At 42.2% G+C, this 20,557-nt stretch overlaps 1 protein-coding gene across 3 annotated transcripts in view; it reads right to left on the bottom strand.

The window, feature by feature from the left end:
* Window positions 1-20,557, bottom strand: part of BMPER (BMP binding endothelial regulator) — a 147,960-nt gene that overhangs the window by 87,721 nt on the left and 39,682 nt on the right. For all 3 annotated transcript variants that reach the window (XM_066192400.1, XM_066192396.1, XM_066192401.1), the window contains one exon: window positions 20,389-20,471. In XM_066192400.1, the coding sequence (XP_066048497.1) occupies window positions 20,389-20,471 (83 nt within the window). The remainder of the gene's footprint in view (window positions 1-20,388; window positions 20,472-20,557) is intronic.

Genomic DNA, 20,557 nt, shown 5'->3' on the forward strand with positions numbered 1-20,557 from the left:
ATGATAGAAACAGAAGACTGAAGAAACTAAGAGTTGCCAAGTGAGGTCTGCATGAGGTCTCTGCAATTCTGCGTCCAAATTAAACTGATTCTACAGCAGCCTTTGCTAAGGGCTATTTTACTATTTTCTGTAGGTGACAAGCACTTTTACCATTGGCTATGCTTAATATTCCTGAACTTTTAATTATTAGGATTGATCACGCATATAATGTAAAAGAAAAATTATTCTGACTGACATTAAGCTTGTATTTTTTCAGTAACACCAGGGGAGTCTGACTGGCAACACCATTTTTTTGTAGTTCAAAGACTCTGCAGGGACTTTATTTTCAAAATATTTTTATGATTTCTTTAGAAAAATGTTTTTTCTCTCATGCATTTTCAGATTGTAGAAAAAGGTTGGTTTGAACTTTTTGCAAGTGTGAGCACAGCTCTGCCAAATCCTGTACAGTTGCATGTCCTGGTTAGTATTGAGAAAACAGGATTAGACAAAAAGGTAGTTTTCAACTTTGAGACTTCCCCTTCTCCCAAGGCCTCTGTAAAAATCATGCAATAAGGTTGTTCAGATGGTAACTTGTAAGCACAAACTTTCTTCCTTAGCACTAATTAAGACCTATGCAAAGAGAAAAACAACAGAAAATCTATTTAGAAATCTACCCTATTTTTCAAGGAAGGATGCCCACTGTGTCCCAGGTGTTCTTTAGGCGGCATAAGCAAGAGAGGTGTCCTTGGAGAGGCAGTATAGGGCTCTTGATTTGGCAGAGGCATGACACAGCTCATTCCTTACACATAAATGAAGTAGAAATCCTTACACATAAATGAAGTAGAAACTGCAAAATGAGGATGGAGGGAAATTCCTACCGGGAGCCTCCCCCAAAATACTGAATATTCTTTCCATGTCATTTAAGTAAGTGTACGTACCAGAGGCAAGAGAACTGTCATTGAAGTGAAGACACAGAAAAAGTGCATCACTCTAGATAACAGCACTACAATTTGTGTGTGAGACCTTCCCCCTCAACCCACTTCTGTTTCAACCAACCAGGAGCAATCAAAATAAATGTACAGAGAAAGGGAGCATTTAGCAATTTCATCCTCTACCCAAATGTGAAACACTTGCCTAGGAAGGGTTCCTCTTCAAAGCTAAATGAAAACTTCTCTGTATTATCCCTCCTATCCATGGCCCTCTCAAACTTTCTTAATTAATTTTACTGCTGGTTTCAAAGAACACTCCAAGTTGGCTCAAATCCCTTTGGATTGCATATCAGCATTAGAAACAGGAGATATATTACTATTCTCTCTTTTTCTTTTTCCTCCCTTCTTTCTAAGAGGAAGCAAGGAAGGATAATCAGTCACGTTATCACTCTAGAGAATGAGGCCATTATTGCATCTGAGGCAAACTCTGGACTCCTCATGTAATTTTTACACACACTTCTAACTTGATAGATGGTAACTGTGCTTTTTCTTTTTCCTTTTTTTTTTTCCTTTGCTTTTATTCTGGAAAATTCTAACAGACTCAATCTATTCCATAATAGTCTCATTAAATCAAGACAGGTCTGAATTATGCTTCCTTTTTCTTCCTTTTTTCCTGCTTTACATGACTTCAGCACCAATCACAATGCCATGATGCTCTCCGCTTCCCTCCTCTGTGCTGGAGCCAGCCCCAGCTGAGTCCCCTCTCCCTGATGCCACAACAGACCTTGTTTATTTTCACTCAGCTGCTTATTTCCCAGGAGTCAAGTCAGGCAAGATGGCTAGACAGCTTCAGGGAGGTGGCCAGAATCTCTAAGTTTAGTTAGAAAAATGCTTTTCTTGTACACAGCAGAATTCTGTTAAGAACCTCCAAATGCCTACAGCGATGAACCACGAGCTGGTAACCTGCCCACTCTTTTCCAGGAGGCACCTATCCACTCTGCTGGAGGGGAGGTTGAGTGTAGGTGAGTTTGGATCATGTTTCGCTCAGGTAAGAATTCACAACATCAAACACTGCAAGCAAAATCAGCCTCTCCAAGGCTCCATCACTACAATGTCCTCCACACTCAGTGTTGAGCCAGCTTAGGATTTTCATTCCAGTTTTGTTTTGAGTGATGGAAGTAAAGAACAAGAACTAAATTTTAATCTTACAGAGAGACCTAAAAACAGGAAATAAATTGGAGAAGCCCTGAGTGGGATTCATTACCTGAACAAAGCCTCCACCAACTCAAAAACATAAGGCCCATGAAGATGCTATAAAACATTTACCTCATTCCTGACCAACACAAGAGAAGGGATAAGCGAGAATAAAGGTTGCAGTTGTGATTCTAAGACCACCAGCTGATGGTTGCCTTCCTGATTTTTAACATGGCCAGCTGGAGGATATACCATACTCAGAGGTTTGCCAAATCTATCAGCTTCAGAAAAAGGTGGTCAGGCTATCTCAAGCCACCTATACCACCTGCTTGAGCTTTTGCAGCTGATTTTGCCTGTTTAGCAAGTGCTTTCTGGCTCCCTTCCACTGGCAAAACTCAGGAGACAGGAATGTATGCAAGATGAAAATATAGAGCATCTGAGGATGGTAACATTTTAACCAGCACAGATGCCAGCAAAGTGAACATCTGTCTGTTGCCCAGGTCTCTTTTCACAAAGAAAATGCTCCCTCCCACAAGCTCATCCACATATTATACTAGTATATGCTCCCTCACTAAGTACCTTGGCCATAGTTAAGGTTGCCCACAGTGTAAATTAGCCTATGAAATGGTTTGTGTTACCATGGCTAGATTCCTTTGTATACCAACATCTAACTTCAGCATATTGCAGCATCAAGCACACTAACTTTTTTTATTGCAAGTTTTGTGTAAATGAGCCAGAAAAAAACCTGAGGAAATAACATCTAGGAGAATATTCTGTATGACATTTTAGCATGAACAGCACTGCATATATGCTGGATAATAACAATGTGACTACCTCAAACTGCTTCTTTCCTAAAGAACGTAACACCCTGTTTAGATTCTTAAAGCATCAAGTTGTTATCCACCCAGTAATTAACTAAGTTATCAATCAGCTGTCCCATACACAGCCAATGCCATTGTTTACAAGTTGTCTGGGGCCCACTCTGAAGCACTGTGGAAGATCTGGAAGCCCCTTAGATGCAGCTAACCGTGTCAGGTGCACCCTGTATCATGCAGAGGGAAGCTCTATCACAATGAAAGGATGTTGGTTAAGACACACACAATTCTAGAATTTGGAAATACAAAGCCCTGGAGCAGATCTTGAGTGTCATGTCAATCCCACCTGAGAATGCACACTATGTTACAGAAAGAAGAGTGTCAGATGGAAGGGAAACACCACCCAGTGCTTATCACAAATCTTTCTGGCCTAGAAATACCCTATTCTCATGTCTCCCAGGCACTGCTGGCTTCACCCAGCATAAAATCACCACTAATACTGCCTGTGTCTCACAGAAGTTTATTTTGCTCCCAGGTGCAATCAATTCTTATTTCACTCCATCTCACATTCCTACTGGTGATGTCTTTAGGCTCTCCTTCTCGTATCAACGAGAGAGTGAGTCTCTTGCTCTCATTAGCCAACAAAGTTTTCAAACAGCTGTGTCTGGAGAGGGAATTCCTGCCTGAGAACATAAGAAGCCACTTCTCTCTCTGGCTGCTTCACTATGACTTCTATCAAATCCTGTTCAGCTTCTCAAGTAAATGCACTTCTGCCTGTTCACCTCCTGTCTCCCCTCCAGCTCAGCACAGCATAGCTCGGGGCAGCTCCCAGTTCCCTTTCCACCACTGCAAATTACACAGATATTGTGTGCTTTCTATCAACAGAGAAAGATGAACACATTTGTGCTCTGTTTTTTCCATGCTTGGCTAAATGCACCTCTGCCATTGTTCCTAATGATCTGAATTGCAGGAGGAGCAGCAGCAGGGGAAAATAAGTAACCATTCTTTTACCAAATTCCTCAGTATAATAATTCGTTCTTCTAATACATTTCCTGTGTTTCGAGAATTTTCCATGTTTCAGGGGAAGGTAAATAAATCCTGAAACTCACATGAGTGTTCTATTTTTGACAGTTCTCAAGGATATCAGATTAATGGACAACGTTCAGTACCATGAAAAAATACTGTGCAAGGAAAGGGAAAAGCCATGCTTCCTGGGAAAATGCATAAAGTGTTCCAGCTTGAAATGTATTTTGCTGCTCTCCTGCTGGCTCTTTGCCTGCCTTCAAGTGGGGAGAAAGGATAAGGTGTGAAACCAGATCAAGCTTTCTCTTTTGTCTCCAACAGGACAAGCCACAACCAAGGAAATAAGTGAATAAGTCTTGCATACAGATGCTTTTCAAGAAAACAGGACAGGCAGTCCCAGCGGAAGATGAGCTCATACTTAAGCTTGGCTGGCCAAATGCCCATTTCCCCCAGAAGTGTTACCAGGGATATAGCTGTATCTGAGTCATATGGACCTTCCCCACTTCGCAAAATTTTTCATCATTAGAGCTATCACTGAAGTAACACAAAATCATTTATCCCATTTGTAAAAGCTACAAATAATGTGTTCTATCACCCACAGTTAAACTCAAAGTTCACATCTAATCCTGCTCCTTCAACACGAGGCAATGCTCTGCTCACAGGATGCAAGCTCCCAGAACTTGTCATGTTTGTCCAGTTTTCATTTGTAGCTATTTAATGCTAGTCCAACATCTGTATGTCACATTCACTCTTTAAAAGCATAAGTGCTTTCCAAAGCATGCCATATGCCTGAGTTTTCTCAGTTATTGCTAGTTACCAAAGACACTTCTTCCTCTCCTTGTTCTTGGAATGTCGTCTCTGTAGGTGACCCAGGAAGGTGCCCACCACCATGCTCTGGCTACACTGCAGCAGCTCATTGGAAAGCTGGTAATTGCTAAGAGCATCCTAATATCCCAGTTAAAGGGACACCACTGTACAGTAAATATGTGCCACACCAGTCAGAAGCAACTTTACCAGCAAGAGAAAACAAGGGTTAAGAGAGTGTTATGAAAGCACAGGCTACGGCAGTAATGGAGAAAAAAGAAAAAAAAATAGCCCAAATGCATGATTAAACGTTTAGCAAATAACAAATTATTTACTTCATCTGCCCCAACACCTCAGGCACCTTTTCTATTTCTAAATCAAGCCAGTCTCTCTCTGCATCCTGAAGAGAGCCTGTAGCTTCTATTGCATAAGACAGCACTGGTCTCCTCCTCTCTGTCTTCCACCATGCTCTCTCAGGGGAGTAGGATGGCGTAGAGCCAAACCTGTGGCATTTCTTCTAACTATGTCTAACCCTAAAATGCCTTTGACCCTCTGATTTCTGCTTACTGCATGATGGGGCTCTATATGATGCTTCAGGGATGAAGTCAACCTGACCTACCCACGGTTTTGTGACTGATAGTTTTACTATGCTTTTTAATCACCACATTCCTGGCCTCAGCATCTCTTACAGTCAGCTGAAGAAACTGTGATAAAACTTGATATATTGTATTAGGATGAATACTAAATTAACACCTCCTTATAGGAACTGCTGGAGACAAGACACTTGCCCAGATGAACCATTCTTCTGCCTCAATCTGTCAATCCTTATGTCTGAACAAGCAAACAGAGGATTCAGATACACAAAGCACCTGAACAGGTTATTGTAGCAGTAGGCACAATGAAAAGGTGTCCATAGGAGTCCTAGTGAACACAAAGACACTGGCTAAGTAGCCAAGATATTTCCTTTTAAATATTCAACTGCAAGTGAATTGATGACTCAAACAACCTGCTTGTCTCTCTGCGAAAAGTCAAGCACGCAGCAGCCAGAGCTGCCCCTAGAGAAATTCATGTGGATGCTTCTTCCTAGGATTAGCAAGGCATTCTCTACTAGAGTGAAAAGGAGAGAAAGGAAAGTGAAAAAGGGAAAAAAAGTCTACATTCTATTCTACATGTCTGCTACATCATCCCCAGGCCCTTCTCTTCAAAGACGATGGAAATAAAATGTGAATGGGAATCACGAGGGTACAGACTACTTCTCCTTTTAAATTATAACACTACTTTGGACGGGCAACTCCTAATTATTTCATGGGGTGGATCTTCCTGCTAACTCACCTGAGAGAACAAGAGGAGTAAGTGTCTTCTGGCACTGCTTCCCCTTAGGTCTAAAAGAGGAAGGCCCATCACCAAGAAACCATTTTCTGTTTTCCAAGTGGTTACAAATGCCTCCCATCCCTTAAATCCTTGCCAGCCTTGCAAAAATGGAAGTATTATCAAGTTTAAGGTTGTAGTTTAAATTTGTCCCCTACACAGTGACTTCAGTGGTGATGTGAACACTGACCAGCTGACCCACCCACTGACCAGTCACCACTTTCTAAGTCAAGCCCTGTGCCCAATAACCCACTCATCTCATGCTGTTTTTAGCTTGCTTCCCTGCGTGGGCACATCTCTACCCATCAAATTAGCCCAGGACAAGGTATGTCAAGTGTGGATAACCCTGCAGCAAAGCTGCTGTATCCTGTCAACTGCTGCAAGGAGGCAGAGAGGCTGCAGCTGCCCCTTGGGAGTCTGCATGTGTGGAAAAGCATTTCAGAGCTCTTTACATATTTTGAGTTAATGACTGGTGATTTCATTTATCTTCATTCTGATAATAAATAACAACTCCAACTTAGCACTTGCAGCTGACCAGGCTCCAACTCAATACTACCTTCCTCCCCAGCAGAGCACAACTGTTCAGGTTTCATTCATTTGAATTCTTCTATAATTTTAATTAGGCCTAAAACTGAAAGCCATAAGTTAATGCCTGTTATTCCAGTATTGCCAGTTTTTTACCAATCTGTATATGCAAAAGTTTCCTTTAAAAACTGCACTGTCACCAGGAATCAAATCCAGCAATTTTATCCTGCTGATCTGAGTTTCATTACCAGAGAAACGATGATGGGGAAAGGCAAAAGCAGAGAACAGAAGCCCTCGTAAAAGGCCTCACTAGCACAAATACACACACAGGAACACCACCAGCTGGGAAGTCAGCTCATACAGAAAAAAAAGGTCAAGTACTTTCAGGTTCTAGGGAATTATATTTAAATCAGGGTTTCACTGCATGCAGAAACAGAGCTGCTGGAATCTCTGAACGTGGCTCCTATTAAACGTCTGTTACTAATTGCCCAGTTAGTCATAGTTGACCATTACTCGGCTTAGGAGCTCCTGAACTCAAGGGCAGCCATCAGGCTGTTGTAGCACTTCACAGTGCATTTCTTCTGGTAAGTTATTGTCACAAGGGGTACCTACTCCTTCTTTATCACTCTGCATCATATTTGTGTCCTTTGCCAGGAGCACAGCTCCCTGTGCTGCTGGCAAAGGCAAGCACCCCTGGGCCAGGCTGGGTGGAAGGCCAGGCTCAACCTCCCTACTCCCCACATGGATGGTCCACAGCCTCCCCTGAGCAGCTCCGCCAGGCCCAGGGGGATAATTTGACGTCTGTTTGCCCCGTCTGCTGTCTCCCTGCTCTTTGGTTATGGATGTCAGGCACACCTTGGTGAGATGTGTGCCCAGGCTCGGGCTGAGCCACCAAGGCGTGACTGAGGTGACTCTGCCAAGTCACTGCAGCATCAATATCGCCCATCTTAATAAGTCACTCTTCACCCAACAGGCTTCGCCTCTCTGACCGCATTCTCACTTTATGGCTTCTGGTCTTTTTCACAAAATCTGCCATCCCAAGCAGGTTTCCATGCGGTATTTTGAGAGGTGACCCTTTGGAAAGGCACCGGGACGGCGGAGCGGGGCTCTGCCCTCCCGCGGCCGCCAGGTGGCGCTGGGCAACAGCGCCGCGACCCCGCGGGCCCGACGGGGCCGCGCCCGGCAGCGCCGCCCGGCGGCGGGGCGGGAACGCGCAGGCAACCACAGAGGGGCGCGGGACCCGCGGGGACACGGGGATCCCACGGGACACCAGGATCCAGGGACATGGGGACCCCTGGGACACGCGGCCAAGGGCACCGAGGGCCGTGCGCACAGGTGCATGCCCTCGCACAAACATGCTCACGCGTGGGCACGCAGCAGCAGCGGCAGCCCCAGACGTGCGAGACACAAATGTACACACACGTGTGCAGAGGCAGAGGGACCCACGCACATTCTGCTTTTCCCATGCCACTGGGGGTGCTCCAAGAAAGTGCAAGAGAACAAAAGAATGAGCAAAAGAACAAGAAAACGAAAGAACAAACGAACAAAAGAAAAAAAAAATTAATGCCTTCTCCCCACGGCCACCACTCCCCTCCCCCCCTCTCCCCCCCCCCCCCAATCCCTTTTTCTCGATATGGCAAAACAATCCATTTAGACGAAACTTTCCATTTGGCCTCCAAGCCTTTATGCAGGATGTTAAGGTAAAGCTTGCCAGTATTTGCCCTTGAGTATCAAAACAGTAAGTTACAAAATGTAGGACTCAATCTGTCTCTGAGTTAGCACTACTGAAATGAACCTAATTAAACCAGGAAATCATGGGCTGTGTGGGACTATACAAAAAACAGTTTGTTCTTCAAAATTTAGAGATAGCACATAGTCATCTCCAAAGACAGCAGTCTGCTGTTATGACAGAGCACTAGCAATAGGTGATAAAATTATGCAGTGGACATAATTAGTTCCTCATTTTTATCCAACCCAGCTCCTGGATTCCATTTTTATGAACAAAGTTATCTCAATTTTATCATGGAAAACCACATTCTTTTAAATATTTGTAACTTTTTAAGTTCAGCATTGTTTAATTCAGATAAAAGGAGGAGACATGGAGTCTAAATGAAATTTGGTTTAAAAGGACTAGAAGAAACTTCTTCTCTAAGTGCCAGCATTTCAAAGCCAGTGCTGTTGAGACTTTCTCACTTGAGAATGAGGTGGTGGAATTCAGCACTGTCTTATTTGAAGACATGCAGATTTTGGAGCCAAATTCAAAACTAAGAGCACAATCATAAGTTATCATGTTTGAAAATTTCCATCCTATTTCTTTTCATTGCTCTCCTTCCTGCACTGAAATGCTGAAACCCTGAATGCTAAAAAAAACTCCAGCAACTTTCATTTCTGTCAACAGACTTCAAAGAAACATCTTGATAATATTTCATAGGGCTGACACATCCTCATTCTGGTATTATGGCTGTTGAAGACAAATTGTCAAACTCCTACACATTTTCAACATATTGGTTCTGATTTATTAAACCAGTAATTTTGAAAGCTATTATAGAAGACTAGATTTTCTCCAAATTCCTGTTCAGCGCTGGGGAAATGGGGAAGAACAGTTTAAAACATTTCATATTATACACTACCCAGAGATTGGGTGCTTAAATAATTTTTAATTAATAGTATTAAATTGTTATTTATTCTGTAGTTGAACCACAAATATGTTTGTTGGCATTCCAGATATGAATATTTCAGGCTATTCTGACTAGGCATGTGTGGTATGCTATGTTTTATTTTAGTTTTCCTTTCTGTGGGCAAGTGTCATCCCTAGGAGAAATCTGCTATCTGATCCAAGTTGATATGAACTTCAAATGAGATTTTAGAATTATTTTTATGATACTGACTTAAAGCTCCAACTCCCATCATGACTAGTTTACTTTGTTTGCAAGAGCACAAATACCTTATAAATCCTGTACATCAGAAATTATTAATTCCTTTTTTGCCTTTGCTTTCATCTGCCCACTTCCAGGATATCTGTTATGCATGCTTCCCCACCTTAATAAATGTACGTATTTAGAAAAAGATAGACTTCAAAATGAAGGAGAGATGAAGGATTTTGTGGGGAGCTGGAAATTATAGATTTTAATCTCTGTACTGTTTGGATACCCCTGGGTTTTCATGGGCAAGCTAGCACCTTTGTTTTCTGTGGCAGTTCCAGGGTGCCAGCCAGTTAGAGCCCTGCTTGCTCCCTTAGAGCACATTATTTTGCAACCCCCACATCATGAAAGACAAAATTATTCCCTAGGCATGACTTGGCGCCCTTCTGCTAAACCTTGTTACATACGGACTAAGAAGGGAACATGCTCTCTGGGACCCATTGCCCTACAAGAAAAATCAGACAAGGAATCAAAAATTTATTACAATCAGATTATACCAGGCTACGCACTGAAGTCTGAAGAGCAGTATCAGAGAACAAGGAAGTCAAATCCAAGTTTTCTTTGGGAACTTCGCCACCTTTCCGTAAGTTTGAAGAAAGCCTGAGATAAAGGATTTCCCAGAGACTGTCAGCAATGAGAGGCACGGGGATAAGATATTTAGAATTAGAAACAAGCATTCATTAGGAAAACTGCAAAAAGTACCTTTCGTCATATTAAAAGTACCTTTAGATACATTAATAGTATCCTCATTAGCCTCATGTGGCTCAGCGAAACACTGCAAATTACTGTTCTCAGGAGAATGACAGTAAATGTGTTACACAGGTTGATGATACTTCTGTTGATGTACAAGTGTGTTTCTTCTCTCTTCATCTCCCTCCTTCCTCAAACTAGCCTGCAACTTACTCCTCATTTTCTATAATCACTTGCTGTTACCTCTGCTGCACTGAATACTCAGGAAGCCAAAATGTGTCCTCCAAATACCACAAATGCTAAAGCTTCAAGCAATGGCAATTTGAACATGGAGTAAAACCCCACAACCCATACTTCAGGAGGCAGAGCTATTACTACAGACCACAAGGAATGTAACACCACTACGAGGAAAGAAAATGCCTCCCTGGCTTGGTTTCCACCAGGTGTCAACTTTTATGGGCTCTTTCCCCACTTAGCTACTTTATAAAATGCTCACAAAGTTAGAATCAGGCTCACAGTCAAAAAGACAAAGTCACAGTAGCAGATGCTGTGCAAGTACGACTGATAAGAGATTTTACATGTGCCTGTCAACTACAATAAGCAGTGGAGAGTAGAAGATATAATAAACATAGGATTTTCCCTCCCCGTATCATCCCAGACATACACATACTTGCTTAAGTGCAGCACTAAAAAACCTAGATGGGGGAGGAATGGTAATTGCAAGAACCTTTGGGAATTTAAAAAACTGACCTCAGAAGACAGGGAGCAGGGCAGTTCAGCTGGCTGCTGAAAGAATAAATAGTACATCAGCAACTGAGACTGCTAGGAAGAACTGCTATTCAGCTGCATCCAGGAGAAGGAAAGTAATGCTGCCCCTAGGAGAGAGGGCAGAGAACAGACAGAGCACTGAAAAGCAGAAAATCCTTGCACTTCTTGCAGTTAATTATTTTCACATGCATTAACTCATTTTCAAATTTTTGTTGAGCATATTGAATATCTGGGTGCAAGGCAGAGTGTAGTAAAAGGAACAGGACTCTCCTCATTGTTATGCTCTCAGAGTTGAGACTGGCTCTGTTTTTTTCCTGTGAAGAAGGATTCTATTGGCAAAAGCACATTAGCTTCTGTCCTGCTCTCAGAAAATTCCTGGTGCTGTGTACGGGAGAAGAAAAAAGGGAAAAGGAACCATACAAAGCACGCAAGCTACTCAAATCCTTTTGGGTTCCAATGCCTCAAACATGAGATCTGAGTCTGGAAATCTGGTCTTTCAATTGCATCAACTCTGACACCCAAGTAGGGGCAATAAATTTCCATGCCAACGATTTTAGCACAAAATAACAAGTAATGCCAGTAACTCCAGTTTAAAAAAAAACAAAAAAACAAAAAAACCAGCACATGCACACACACATCTGCTTTCTGTAGAAAATCTCAATGCTTCGTTACAAAGCTTCTGGCACAGAGCTGAAAATTTCTTGGGTTTTCAATGAACCTTGTAGTTGTTAAGTTTAATGGTGTTCTAGTCATGTTTGGGACAGAAGTTTAGGTACCGTGGGAGTGGAACTTCCTGGAAGAAAGCTAAGACATTCAGGCAATTTCTATACCTAGAGTTAGAAAGCATTTTTAAGGCATCACCTTTCATATTCAGCCACCCACACCGGAAGCTGGGTGTTTACGTCCCACTCCTGACCCTTTTCTGCCTGCAAGGATTTCTGCAACTTTGCTTCACATTGATGTACCCACAGCAGAGTGCCAAGGATGTTGATAGTTTGGCAGCTAGTCACATTCTATTTCTGACAGGTTAAACCAGAGGGAGTAAATCACTGTCATGTCTCAAAGCACTCTATTTTTTTTTTCCTTTTCTGTTTCCCATGTCTATTTTGACAGCCAATGAATTATTCTGCCTATTCTGCTCTCAGCCTAACAGGATGCACTGTATGAAAAAGTTACAGCCTGTCACAATCCTGAAAATAATTTGCTGGGTATCATTTTACTCTCCTTGACTATCCAATGTGTTTGTCTCCAATCACTAAATAAGGCAAAAGCAGTAAGTATTTTTGCTAACATTTAAAAAGTTGATGGAATCCAAGGAGCTTTTTTAGCTATCCTTTCAATACGACTGGTTTGTTTTTAAAAATGTTACTTTATCACATTTCCCAGCTGGAGACTAGTTTATCAGTTAGAGCTGGAAACTTACTCCCTTATCAACACAAAATGCTTCAAGGACAGAGAACAAAAACAATGCCATAGGATGCAGTAGAAAGAGCAAGGAGAATTTAGGCAGCGATATTAAGTCAAAATGGAATTCGGCAACCACACTAGAGCTCAACAGCAATTCAAACGTATTGATCCCAAGCTTTACTTTACGTCTTCTGCAAAATATATTAAATATGAACAATGTCAACAACAACAACATGATTAACTAAAATAATTCAATACCCAAAGTGACGCAAGGAGACTTAAGAAAGAGGGGTGGAAAATCACAGAATTTCAGAAGATTCTGAGTTGGAAGGGGCACAAAAGGATAATTGAGTCCAGCTCTTAAGTGAATAGCCCATACAGGAATCAAACCCACAACCTTGCTGTTATTAGCATCATGCTCTAACCAGCTGAGCTAATGTTCATTTTCTTTCAAAACTAGGTTGCATAAGGTCTTGAGCAACCTCTTCTAGTGGGAGAGGAGATAGGACTAAATGACCTTTAAGGTCTATTCTAACCCCCAACATTCTATGATTCTATGATAAAACCTAAAGGCCCACATGTAACAATATATTGTCCCCAATACTTTATTTTTTGCTTATGAAAATCAGAGAAAGGAAAACAAGTAGGTGTTAATTAAGTTAATTAAGCTCTTGTACAAATTCATTTACCAGGACTGTGTATATTAAACCATCTTGTCTAAGGCTGTATGCAAGTTTAAAATCATTAACTATTGTTATCTGATAACAAGCCCAAATCTGCAACATCCAAGTTTATTTAAAGGATGAAAGGATGACAAACATGAAAACCAAGCACTCCTACTCCTTTCAGCCTTTCCTTCATTGTACCACCAGCCAAAAGGGTCTTGGACTCTCCATAAAATGTTTGGCAAACAAAGGCACTGTTAATTGACAAGCTATTGCTTTTACTGCTTCCTACCACAATTTGTGGGAATCTTTTAGACCCAAATCAATTCTGCACACAAGCGTTCCCATGAGATGCCACACGCATTCCCATTTGAAGCCACTTACAAGAAGTGCTACAGCCTCTCTCATAAAACCTTTGTCTTCACTGGGCACTTCTGGAACCACGTGCAACCCTTTCATCCCCTGAAGGACAGCAGTTTCTTTTTTTGCTTGTTTGTTTGCTTACTTTAACCAGGTTCTTTGTTTTCTGCCATCTCACTGCTTTTACTCTAAGATAGATCCTTGCCTTTGCAAGGAGTGAGTTAAAGCAGAGATGTTTGCACTCCTCATTGCACCCCAATGCCAATAAAAAATAGTCCCCTCATCAGAAGCTGCCTGTTAACAGCTCTCCTTTATTGCTGAAGCTCAGTGTAGTTAATTCTTCTTTGTCAGTAAGAATAATCAATCTCAGCCTGTTAATTAGGAGAAGTTTAAGAGGGGACAGACACCTGACAGCATAAGCTGTGTTCCTTTTCTGTCAGAACAACAGCAACGCACACTTGTGGTATAAGCCCTTATTATCACCATTTAAAAGTGGTCAGACAGCATTATTATTTTCTTTATATGCTTTAGGAATGCAAAATCCACCCTGCTTTGTGGATTTATTTCTTTTAAATGACAAGAAGTCCTGGACACTTTTTCTCTGTTCTGCAATGTCCCGTTCAGGGGTATTGTTAATCAGCGTTCATTTGGGCCATTCAGGTACCCAAGAAGTTTTAAGTCTTTCATGGCTTCTAGTATCACTTCATTCATTCATTATCACAATACCATCTTTGATTATAAAACTGAAAAGACAGTCTCTGTCTAAACAAGAGCTTTAAATAGAGCACCTTCCTCCAATTTCTCAGCATTTCCACCCTCCTTTTCTAACAGGAAAGGTTCCCCACAGAAATCTGCTAAATCATGCTTTCATCTTTCTTTACGTTCTTTTTCCAGATTTGTTTCTATCAGGACAGAATACATGTCCATAGAATATAAAGCACAACAGGCACTCATCTTCTACTGCTGCCCATACATGCCATCCCAGAAATAGTAACTGGATAGTGCTACCTGTATGAAATGATGGACAAGGAAGAAAAGCTGGAGGAACAGGGACCATGCTGAAGCATGGAAGGCAAATTTGAACTGAACCCTGAAGAGTAGGAGGGGCGAGAAAAAAGGCTCCAAGGAAGAGTGGAAGGAAGGGATACGAGAAAGAGGCTGTGAGAGCCCATGATCCTTAAGGAGTAATCTAGACCTTCAGGGCACTGCTCAATGGGAATGTACCCAAACAGGGCACAGTCTGTGGCTGCACAGAAAGACTCATTTGATCCTCACAAAAATTAAAAGTATGATGAAGGGTTTCTGCAGCCTGAGCTGGGAACACACTCTGAGCAGGTGAGCTAGGAAGCTCTGCAGTTAGGAGAGATGTAGGATGAAAGTCAAATATCCACAGAGGGAGGAAATAAGACCTTGACAGAGAAAAATGCATCCCAAATTCTAAGATCTGAAGTGCTTATGAATAAAAGTTATTTACACCAAATAACTCCACTGAATCCTGCCCACTTGCACTGCTATGCCAGAGTTTACTTCTATTTCAGAAATAATGTGAATAGTTTTTATTTTTAACTTTGCTTCTTGACTCTTATTAAAAGAATCTTTAACTTTTCCTCAGAGACATATTTTTTGAGAGAAATCAGAAAAAGTATTAAAAATGGCTATGCATATTGATAAAAGAAAAAGCACATTGTTTCTAACCTTTTCTTTTTAAATGTCCTTTTTTTAAAACACTGGTATGTCCAAAATTAAAGGAATTTAATATTTTAGACATGGCCCAGGTAGTGTACAATCCCCATGAAAGTAGGTATACTTTTTGAAGCCTGAAGAAAATCAGATAAAGAAAATATAAATAACAGAATGCCTCTGTCTCCATGCTGCATTATTTTTCTCACTGAAGTTCAGCACATACCAAGTCCTTGCCCTTCCATACCCACCTCCACAAGCACACTTCACCTACCTGCAGGACTGTTTTTTTATTAGGCTACTGGGAAAGCCAAACTTTCTCGCCTTGCAAAAAAATCTGCAGACAAAATTATGGGGTGTCCCCATAGAGACACAGTGACCAACCCTCCACATCCCATTTCTGAGCCCTCCCTGGTCTCCATTTGCATCCACACATAAACCAACCACTTTTCTAATGTCACTAACTTTGAAGATGTGAACACTGCTCCTACCAAAAAACCAACTCACTGCTTTTCCACCCCTCACTAAACTCCTTGTCTCTGTTTCTTAGCCCCAGAGTAAGGGCAGACAGTGTCTGCTGCAGTTTGGAGCTGAATCAAAGCAGCTGAAATACATGGAAAATTGGGAAGATCAGCATTTGGCACTGCATTAAGGATGGAAATTTGAATTATCCTCAGCCTTCACTGAGGATACATTTAATTGCGCATTCCCCTGAGTTTCCCAGTAGACTGGCGTACCTCCCCCACTGCCCTTTGTGGTGGGAATGTATTCCAGCAGCTCCCAATATCTGTTAAAGCCAAGCCTTTAAAGCAGTATCAGGGTGCTTAATCACCCAGCTGACTGCAGGGGCAGGATCGGTCTTGGCTATCTTCAGCCATCTCTGAGGCCAGGAGCTGGGTAGGCTCCCCCTCTAGTTAGTGGAGGAAGATAAGCATCTGCAGAGAGTAATCCATCCCACCTCTCTCTGAATTAACTGAAGAGGAGCCCAGATAAGTAGTTCAGATCAGACGCATTACTTCTGAGTAGCTGCAGCTAGACAAGATTAATTCCACCCTCAGCATCCGAAACATTTACATATGTAGTTTCTCATTACTTATCACAGTTGAAACGTCTGTTACTCATTGATTTAGAAACAGATTCTGCCGTTGTGATTTCCTTTTCTTTGTGCAAAACTTTTATTATTCAGTATTTGTATCCTAGCACTCAGGAATATAAGTGACAAGACATTTCCTGCATGCACACACCCACAAGTGCACCTGCAGACCAGTAGCTGGTCACATCTTGAACCCCTCTGAGCAGTGGTTTAAAAGCCGCTGATGATGCAAAGGAGATTGAGCAGAGGCTCCTTTTTGACTCAACTCTCCAAGAACCTTCAATCCCTGTGCTCTGCTTCCAGCCATTTGGGTTTTATTTCTTCCAAATCATTTTGGAAGAGCAGCTAAGAGGACAGAATTGCTTTTGTGAAACGATGCTCTTCAGGGACCAAACACACACAACCATCCTGCTCACGGTCGTCCCCGGGACATGTCTCTCTGCAGGATAGAGAGACAGCGCAACCTTTCCCACTCCCAGCTCTCAACCACCGCAGCAACGCCATAACCCAGCCTCCTTTTCCCAAGCAGGTCCGCTTCCCTTCTCCCCGCAGGGGTGTGGAGCGAGGCGGGCCCGGGGCCGCGGCGTCTCCCCGGGGCTGTGCGCTCCCAGCGTGGCGCTGCCTCGCACGGCCGCATGCTTCACATGCCGGAACGCGCAGCGCCCACGGTCTGGGTAACAGCGCTCAAAGCACTCAAAAGGGGCTACTTATGAGTTTGGATACTACCACCTAAAGATAAGCTTCTCCATGGTTACCGCTCTCACGCAAGGTCACTTTCCTGCCAAACCTCCTCTCCTCCCTCCCTGGCTCTGTCTCCTTCCCCCTCCACATTTTTTTTTTCCCAAACGTGCTACATCAAAGGAGAAAATTAAAACATTTACGATAATCGCAGTCTGACTATTTTAATGCAGGCTGTAGGAAAGGAAACATGTAAGCCAAGTGCTCTTACTGTGCAAGCAGAAACACACTCTCGACCTCATAAAAGTAGTATCTGAGAAATAACACTTGATTAAAGAAGCCAGTCCTTCATTTAAGTAGGTGCTTATGGTAGGGAAAACAGCCAGGGTTTCTCTAGAACAGGCCACTGGCCTATCACGAAAAGCAGGAACAAGCCAGACAGATGAATTACTGCGAGACAGCTGGGTTTCAGCCAGGGTGCGAGGAGATCCCTATTATCCCATCCACCTTTCCTACACAAATGCCTCTCCCCAGAGAAACTGAGTCATTAAAAGCCAGCTCGTTCACTCCTGACAGGCAATATGCATTGAGTGAGAGGTGATACATTCTCATTTTCAGCAAGAAATCTTAGTCGCCCCAAGGAGCAGCTCACTTAGGAGAGGGGTAATGGAATACAGGGCTTTCATCTCTGCCTCGCCGCCGCAAGCACGGCCTGGCTCGGGAACAACCCAAAAGTTATTAGTTAATGGCTTGTTTCACTGACCTCCATGAAATGAGGCTGGTGCATTAGGAATGGCTTTCAATAGATGATAGCTAGGACCACAAGTGGTGTTAAACGGGAACCATATTAATGAGATGAGCACCAGGTAGGTGAGGACCAAGTGAATTGCCCAGCTGTAGCCATGCCGTGTCTTTCTCTGACCTTCAGGGCCATGGAACACATAGGAAGCCCTGCAACTGGCCAGCCTGCTCCATCAAGATGGGGACCCCCAGCTCCCAAGATCCCAGTTTTGCCCTCACTTACACAAACAATGTGTTAAAAATTAATAAACAAGCAACAGCCATCTCACATTCTTTGGGAGCTCAGTAGTATCTAGTAGGCACCATTTGGAGCTGATAATACCACAAACCTGAACTACCAAAGTGCTGTCCCAAAATGTGTTCCCACAGTCCAAATCTCAAGATGGGTACTTACCTCTGGGTGCATCATTTTGCAACAATAAAAATACTTCATTTAAATAATTCCTCATTTTAATACATTTAGGGACTGCCGATCAACCCTACATCTCTCCAGGAAAACAAACCACAGCCATACCTCTTTACTGTCTTCCTGTTCAATGGCATCTGCAGTCCCAAGTTTGAGCTACCCCTGGGACAATTATGGCCTGTGGAATCAGAATCATCCATCATTTGAAGAGCTTGCTCCCAAGAAATGCAGAAATCACCCTGAAGTGATAGTAGCTGGAATCCTTATACACAGGTCCCCAAAATACCTTAGCAACAGTTTGTGCTACTTCCTATGCCAAGTTTCCACAGAAGACTGAAATCCCAGAAGAAATCTAACTTGGGTTGAAGAGCTTCCCTCCATCTGTTAAAGCCTGCAGAAATTACAGCATATCACATACAAGCCTGTTTCCATTACTTTGCATGACTAGATAGGTATCTTCAAATAAGACATCCATCCACCAACTGCTTAGATAAGAGATTCACTGAGAACCCATTCCCAAAAGGGAATGGATGCAAAACAGGCAGCAAACTGCTGTCACAGCCCTGAGGATGCTCCCTTTATTTACTTCAAATTTAAATCACATAGGTATTGGCTCCGTTTCTGGGGGAAACAGGCAAGAGGGTAAAAAAGGCCCTGCAGAGAGAAGGAAGGGAGGTCTGGTGTGGCTTACACATAGATGGCACTTTATTAGCTGTCAGAGAGATTCAGACTGAGAGTTGGACATTTAAAATAGATGTCATTAACATCCCAAACAATCATGCTGTCTTTCCTGGATGGGATAGTTAAATGACTTTAAACTTCTTACTCTCAATAGTTGATGCATTTCCTTCTCTAACCAAGAGATTGGAAACTTTTAAGGTCAAACCTCCAGATGTGACACTATTTCTCTACTTCTTTACACTGGTCTCCCCAGGTATCTCCCTCCAATGCTCTTCTCAGCACAGAAGCTTTTGATAGTCAGAGAACAAAGGAAAGTTGATCAAGGAGATGTTGGCACACCAATAGCTGGGCAATAGACAGTATCTGTACAGTACTTACAAAAGAGCAAAGCAGAACCCACATGTCTCCACAGACTTCTCAACTATTCAGATCTGCCTTACCCTGAGGAACATAACTAAGAAAAGCCAGAGTGTAAAGCTACTGCTTTACAGTGAAGTGAGAGGAGGACCCACCAAGAACAGAGAGAGTCCTCAGCCTGGGACTGAAGGCATTCAGCAGAGCACGAGCCCAGGGCATATATCAGTGTGACACGTGTGACAGCATGTTTTCATTATTACAGGATTAAAACTTAAAAACCCTGAGCAACTTGATCTCCACAGGAGCAGTGATGACTTAATGTAAATTAATTTTGCAGATTACCAGGGTTTTTTCCCACAGAACAGTTCAAGTACTCTGCAGCAGCTTCATTAAATGTGTGTGTATGTGTAAAGATACATTATTTTTGAAGTCTATCTTTCTCTCCTCCTTTTTTTATTTTCATGATGCAGGAGAACAGCATCTGGTACTGACTAATTTCTTGGCATTCTAGTGAAATGTAAAGTCTTACATATTCTGCTGATAACCAGTCCACAAATTGCAACAAAAGCAGAGATTTGAACTTTGTGTTTTACTCATCTCACAGATTACAGAAAGGAAGCCAAAGTTATCTGCCCCAACTCATACAGCATTATCTTTTAACTTAATTGAAGTGAAAAAGAAGCCTGCACTCATTACTCAAAGGATGCAGTTATTACTTCCTCTCTAAATTGTTGCTAGTCAAGAGTAAAATCCAGGATATGACCTTTTCATCAAGCGTCAAGCCAAAAATTCACCTGGGACAGCCTCAGGAGGCAACCCTCATTCGTTCACTCAGTATTTCAGAGCAAAGGCCCTTGCTGCATATAGCTGAAAGGAATCCTTGGAAAAGTTTGGCTTAAGGAAGCATGTAATAAACGCTAATCAATAAATGAAGGCCAAAAAGATTTCTGTCTCTTCTTATATGATCCTATCACAAAAAAGGCATCACTAATTCAACATATCAGCCCTCTCCCAAGTAACCTGCTCCAACTACATACAGTGTAAGGTCACAGAAAAGATTATAAACTCAAAATGTGAGTGATAGAATGTATTAATGCCATAAATTCTTCAACAGAGACCTGAATTCCAAGAGAAGAAGGCATAATAGTGTTGGATTCCTTGTATTTTTTGCTTTGTTATGGCAATAATGACATGCCTTTTGAAGTTCATACAGGGAGATACAATGCCAAAAGGCAAATACTTACAATACAAGAGCACTTGGTGCATTTATTTCCTTCAGGCCTAAATTCTTCTCCTTCATTGTAAAGTCTCCCTTCAAATACACAACCTGGAAAACAGAATTTGAATAAGTTTAACTCAAGATACAATGCTAAGTTTTCTCCCTAACACGCCACACTATACAACAATATGAGA

This window comes from Chamaea fasciata, unplaced genomic scaffold (genome assembly GCF_029207755.1).
Source record: "Chamaea fasciata isolate MVZ Bird 193981 ecotype frontalis unplaced genomic scaffold, bChaFas1.0.hap1 SCAF_1, whole genome shotgun sequence".
NCBI lineage: Eukaryota > Metazoa > Chordata > Aves > Passeriformes > Sylviidae > Chamaea > Chamaea fasciata.